The sequence below is a fragment of the Solanum dulcamara genome, chromosome 2 (genome assembly GCF_947179165.1).
Source record: "Solanum dulcamara chromosome 2, daSolDulc1.2, whole genome shotgun sequence".
NCBI lineage: Eukaryota > Viridiplantae > Streptophyta > Magnoliopsida > Solanales > Solanaceae > Solanum > Solanum dulcamara.
In genome coordinates, this window is record NC_077238.1 from 7,076,978 (window position 1) to 7,083,766 (window position 6,789).

The 6,789-nt window shown below is 34.6% G+C and overlaps 1 protein-coding gene across 1 annotated transcript; it reads left to right on the forward strand.

The window, feature by feature from the left end:
* The first annotated feature begins 2,250 nt into the window (after positions 1-2,250).
* Positions 2,251-6,069, forward strand: LOC129874943 (mitochondrial uncoupling protein 3). The gene is made up of 2 exons (XM_055950341.1): positions 2,251-2,694; positions 5,316-6,069. Exons 1-2 carry the CDS (start codon positions 2,320-2,322, stop codon positions 5,856-5,858), a joined length of 918 nt encoding a protein of 305 aa, XP_055806316.1. The 5' UTR covers positions 2,251-2,319; the 3' UTR covers positions 5,859-6,069.
* The last annotated feature ends 720 nt before the right edge of the window (positions 6,070-6,789 follow it).

Here is a 6,789-nt window from a genome sequence, read left to right on the forward strand (position 1 = left end):
TTTAATAAAACCCTTTTTCTTAATATTTCTAAAACAAACAAATGAATAAATATCCCTAATCATTTTTTTCTAAAACTAAGTTTAAGGACTATCTTCGGATAGGCTCTGAGGGATGCCTAATACCTTCCCCTCGAGTAACTAAAACCCTTACTTAGAATCTCACAGGTTTTGCAAATCAAAACAGAGTTTACATTTATAATGGTTTTCCTAATATTTTCCTTAAAATTAGGTGGCGACTCTAAACAAACAATTTCAAAATCAGAGTCATAGCCATTTTTATGTTGTGAACTATTTCGATCCCGTTCGAAAATAGGGTGCGACAATCATCTATATGTATTGTTCCTATTGTTTCTTCTTCTTCTTCTTCTATTTTTGTTTTACCTTTTTCTAGATATATTAATCTTTGTTCTATTTCATTTATTCTGGTTTCTAGGGTTATTAATCTTAAATCTGTTACTGAGTCTTTTATAATTGCTTTATTTTGTTGTTGTTCTTTTTGCTTTCCTATTTTCATTTCGAATTTATTTTCTATACAGGTAATGCATGCTTCCATATAACAATTATTGCATTTAGCTCTATTTGCTCTACTGGGGTACCATTTACATATGAGGGAGTACTGAGTAGGATTTTTTATATATATATATATATATAGAGAGAGAGAAATTTATATATACAATACAATTTTCTGACGAAAAAGTATCGCTTAATACCCCTCAGGCAATGATAGTTCCGCTCCAACATGTCGTGGATAGTGTTTAGAATGTTATGAAATAAAGACTTTACCATAATTATATTAAGACAAGAATATAGAGAGAAATTAATCTATGATTCAACTTCAAATTAATATGTAAATGAACTGAATTGATTTTTTACTTCTAGGAAAAGAGAAGATGTTGGCAAACAACCTCTATCTGCTTGGAGCTACTAGTAAACTGTTTGTTTGATCAACTTGTGAGTTCTCTATTTAAGCAATTTGTAAGTTGCCTGTTTGATTGCAAGTTTATTCAAGAAATTGTATATGAACATTGTCTTGATAACACTTTCATTGAATGTTCATTGATAGATCACAACGAAGAAAAAATAGTACACATATCTAGTAACACACAATGCTAACTGTCTTTAAAGTATCACGTAATTCTTGGAAACAATGCATTCCAGTCTTGTATACCAACTTATTAATGTTGAGATGAGCATTGTAATTGAATCTCTCAAATCACCATTTAATCGATTTTTAATTTGTTTTTGATAGTCACCGTTAATTTTTAAGTTCATTTTGTTACCAAGTGTGCTCAATTTTAATAAACTTAAGGGATTAACAATGTTCAAAGTTATATTTAAGGGACAAAAAATAGACCTAATTTGAAGTAATAGATAAATAAAAGTACAATTTTGGATAAAAACTCTGCACTTCGGCCATCAAGCTTAGCCACGGCTAGGGATAGCAATTGGGCAGGTTAGGTTGGGTTAAATTTGAGCAGGTCATAATGGGTTAAGACAATAATTAGGTAAAGAATCAATCAAACTCAAATTAGTTTGGGTCAAAACAGGTTGGGTCAAAATGAGTTAGGTAATGAGTTATATAACGGGTCAAGACCAAACTCAACCCAATTTTTACTAAACTTAATTATTTTATTTGTTCTTTTAAACTATTTTAGTACATAGTAAAATGATTTTTTTCTTTATTATGGCTATATATAACATATTAAACTGGAAAAAAAATTAAAATATTTTAACATGATTTATAATGAGCCAATTCGGATTACATATCAATTCAATTTTTAATGGGTTAAAATAAATTGGATTAAAATTGATTGATTTAATAAATGAGCGGGTCAATAATTAATTCAAATTTAAACAGATTGAGAGCCCGTTTGGATTGGCTTAACCAACTTAAAGCCCCTTTTCAGCTTTTGAACGTGTTTGCCTAATGCTAACTTTAAGCCAGGAAGTTCTTAAAGTCAGTCAAAAATAAAAAGTTAGGATTCGTAACTTTTTTTTTCTAAGTGCTTAAAGTCATTTTCTTTGACCATGGAAATTACTTTTATATGCCTTATATTTTAACTAAATTCACAAACTACCCTTTTTATTCTTTTAACTCTAAAATTCACATAATTTTTCCCATTTAAGCATTTTTATCCAAACACTCAACTGCTTATTTATAAAAATAATTTTCGGCACTTTAAAATTTTAAAAACACTTCATAATAAAAGTTACTTTTTTAAGTCCATCCAAACGGGCTTTGAATTGAATTGAACGGATTGGGTTTGATTTTTCCTCCTCTGCTCATACTGATGCCCATCGGTCTGGACCACTAGCTCAATGAAAGCCCAGGAGGTTACCGATGGCCGGAGGACCCATACAACAAAGATAGCGGTAACGGCGATGTCGGCAATGGCGGCGGAAACGGCGACGTTTCCGGTTGACCTCATCAAGACGAGGCTTCAACTCCATGGTGAATCTCTCTCCTCGTCTCGACGGACATCAGCCGTTCGATTAGTGTTAGAGATCTTACGGAACGACGGCATTTTAGGACTATACAAGGGATTGCCACCGGCAATTATAAGGCATATGTTTTACACTCCAATTCGAATCGTAAATTATGAATTTATGAGGAACTTTTTGGTTCCTGCCGATCATACTCTTTCTCTGTCAAGCAAAGCCATTATTGGTGGAATATCTGGTGTTATTGCTCAGGTAAATTGTAATCTCATTTATTTTTGAAAGTACATTGCTGTGTTGAGCTAAATGAATTGGAGACGAAAAAATACTAGGTGATTCTTCGCATATGTCCTACTACACAGAGTTATCTGGTATAAATGAATTGGAGACGAAAGCCATTCTTCCCATATGACATGTATTCCATGGAATTAGTCGAGCTGTGCTCAATTAGGTTGTGTTCACTGTTCAGCATGAAATATGTGTTACACTTGGGATGCGAGACTCGTCTATATTTGTATCTTCCTTCCTATTGTATCTTTATAATAGATTGATTGTGCAAGCTGACTCAGACACCATGATTATAAAAAAAATAATTAGTGGTGTAAGAACATTTAATAAAAAAATGGTTGCAAAGTAGTTTGACTAGGAAAACGTCATTCAAGGTTTAAACTTTAAATAGTTAAACAAGTTGAATTACTGAAAAGTTGGTATCAAACAATAGTATTAATAAAATAGTGTCACAAATTTTGATATTGCAAGGTGTAAAGGGAGTTATTTATTTTGAAATAGAGTGGTTTGAATTTATGTTGAATTTGAATGGTTGGATAGAAGAAGTTTGTCATTTAAAGTAGGTCAAAATTTTGGGAGGTTGGGGGGTTATGTGGTTATTCATTCCTGTAGTTGCATCGATGGAATTCTCTATTGCAGCATGTGTGAAGAAATGGCTGTTTAAGTTCTTCAGGATTAAGTACTTCTTGTTAGAAGGTGAAAGTACTATGTTTAGTTGGTAAACATTTGGCTAAATGGTTAAGATGGAGTGAGATTCTTACAGAAAAATGTCTTGCAGTGTTGTTATTTTCTTTACCATTATCCTAGGTTGAGTTGGGAGCTTGTTGATGATAATAGTGGATAGCTCATAGTAGCGATGAAAGGTTGTGGCAACAGTGGTGAGTAGGTTCTTGTTATCGATTCCATTTGTGGCAGGTCAAATGTGATAAAGACTACAGTATTGATCGGTGGTATTTAGAGTCGGATACGCGATTAATTCAGTGAGTGAGTAGAGCTGAAAAATCTTATATTGCAGAACTTTTCAGTTGGAAAAGATTTTTCATGTCTTATGACACTAAAAAGACAATCTGAAAATACTTCCGGAGAAGATCTTTTAATCAGAATGCTTCCAGTGAAGATATGTTTAGCCCCACCAAATAGAATCCAAATGATATTTTTCTAGTCTGCACCTATTGGATGTGGATACATACCTAGTTAGATTCAGTGCAATAGATCCTCATCTTAATGCTTGATGCAGAAATGGCTTTAAGGTGATTGCAACAAGACTAGTTAGAGAAAAAGGAAAAGGGATCCAAAGCCAATCATCTGTGCTTCAATGGAAAATTAGTTGTGTTGGCTATATGAATTCATTGTACCCATACTACTAAATAATTTTTCTTTTGAGACAAATTAGGAGTTTCCTAGAGCCAAGCGATCTCTAAATATGACATTGTCCCTATGAGGACAGACAAGTCTCTAAGCAGAATAAAAAGACTCTTCACCACAACTAAGTCTTAACCTCTACTACTTGGTATCGGCTGTGCGTATTTGCTTCAATTGTGGTCAGTTCTTAGCCAAGTCCACATGAATTCTGAAAATGTAAATGTTAGCTATGAATTTGTTTTGTATAAGCGGTCAATGGTCATCTTCATGTTTATAGTGCGGATTGCCTCATTTGTGGTGTCCCCTCCACTTCTTTAGCTTACTTTAGATGACAGTAGCCCTTCAAAGAGAGACCAGACCCATTAAAATCAGATCCTGTACTAAAAATACAGGAGAGGACAAGTATTTTCTTTTGATGGATTCATCACAATCTGAATCGAGTTGAGCAACTGATGATTATACATTCCTTAGGGAAGAGGAATCTCTATCAGATTTTCAATTCTTTATTTCCTTGGTGCTACCCGAACTTTTGAGTAAGCGGATGAAGGACTAGTGATCACCGAAACAAAACTTGGGTGTCATGCTTGTCATGATTTGTTATTTTTACGGACCAGAAGAATGCAAAGTTCTTTGTAGTTTTTCTTTTTGATTAATTTGTTCATCCTGAGTAAAAAGCCAGCTGTATTAAACATTCTTTATAACAGTTTCCTTTTGTTTTGAAATTTTGTTTACTGTACCGAGATATAGATGTTGGTAGGTGCACTTTGAAGGGTTTATGAAGCATGTATCCATTCATCTTTGTGAATTTATCGCTCTAGTATTTTTATAGAAACTAGTCCCTTTTATCTCTCCACCATAGATTGTATCGTCTACAAACCCTTTCTCTTCTCATCTTTAATTTGGTCATTTTTAAGATTCCACATGACACTATCTTATGTATATTTTACATCTCTGATATCCTGTAGTTTGTGCATGTTGGGATTAAAGTAAAGTATGATCAGCTAATGAAAATCGATTAAAGAAATGTTGATACTGCTAATCGGAGAAAAAAATTGAAGAATGATCGGTTACTCTTGTCTTTTTAAAAAAGAAGAAGGATGAAGTATGATATACCTATTAAAAAAACTTAAAAGTTCACTGGGTTGATGTGCTTAAGCTTTCAATTCCTTACTTCAGCAGGACTCATTGTGGAACATGTTATAGTTGCATGTCTTCTTGTGATTCAGGTTGTGGCAAGCCCAGCTGATCTTGTCAAAGTTAGGATGCAAGCAGACAGTAGAATGGTAAGTCAGGGTCTGCAACCTCTATATTGCGGGTCATTTGATGCTTTCAACAAGATTATTCGAACTGAAGGCGTTGGAGGACTTTGGAAAGGTGTGCTCCCAAATGTCCAGAGAGCTTTTTTAGTTAACATGGGAGAACTGGCGTGCTATGATCATGCAAAGCGCTTTGTGATCAATAACAACATAGCAAATGATAATATATATGCACACACTTTATCATCTATAATGTCAGGCCTGTCAGCAACTACATTGAGCTGTCCAGTAGATGTAATTAAGACAAGAATGATGAATCAGGCTGCTGATAAGCAAGGAAATTGTAAATATAAAAACTCCTACGATTGTCTTGTCAAAACTGTTAAAGTTGAAGGACTCAAAGCATTGTGGAAGGGATTCTTTCCTACATGGGCTAGGCTTGGCCCTTGGCAATTTGTATTCTGGGTATCATATGAGAAATTCCGACAAATTGCTGGTCTCTCTTCATTCTAACCAATTCATCATGCTGTGTGCTAATATCAAACGGTGGAGCAGGTCAGGTTTTCATTTTTTCCCTTTGGATTGATCTTGAGTTATGTGTGTTGTATCTTAGTGTGTGTTTGAGAAGCCAAGTAGGCCTCTTTATCCCTTTTGTAGGAAAACTGGGGAGACAGTTTTCTACTTGGAATTATTCAGTATTGGCTAAACGCTCGCGTTTTCTCTAGCTAGTTGAGTCATTTAAACTGTTTGCTGTCTGTTCATCATCCAAATGTTAGCTGGTTGATGTGCAAGTATGGCTTCACGGTGCCTGGAGAAGTAGGTAATTCTCATATTTGTGTGGAAGTTCAGAAACAACCAGTTGGAACTTGGAAGTGTCAATATGAAGAAGACATCCCTATTTTTGTTAAACTGAACTAGAGGGCAATTCGTTGGGAAAACAATACATGTGTCAGTAGGGTGTTAAAACTTAGAAGGGAGTGATAAAGATAGATCCCGGGCTTAACTCAACCTCAAAACTATCTAGTTCATAGCTCATGTGGTGAGGAAAAATCCCATCCACAAACTGATGAGGGACTCAGCACCCTTGCACGCCAAGGAGTGTAGGATGTGACATATGAAACGTGGACAATATAACATGAGCGACCAAAAACCCAATCCATGTGGGATTCTAACAAATGGCAAGAGTATCGAGTTTTATAGGCTGAGAGGTTATAGTTAGCATGAAGAGGGGTAGAGTGAATATTCATTATTTTCCCCTTCAGATCACTATGAATTAAAGAATGTATGTTACAAGTCGAATTTTGTTGCAGACAAGAAACTCTATATTTAAGTGGAAAAGAATAGAGAGATGAACTTATATTATCCAAGGAATTTTGAATCGTGCATGTCATAGAGATTTCTATCCAAAAGGAATTTTCATTTCTTGTGATTATGATCAATGAAG

Coding starts and splice junctions, on each gene's coding strand:
- LOC129874943 (XM_055950341.1), top strand. CDS start 2,320: ATGAAAGCCCAGGAGGTTACCGATGGCCGGAGGACCCATACAACAAAG. Junction 2,695..5,315: donor TATCTGGTGTTATTGCTCAG/GTAAATTGTAAT, acceptor CTTGTGATTCAG/GTTGTGGCAAGCCCAGCTGA.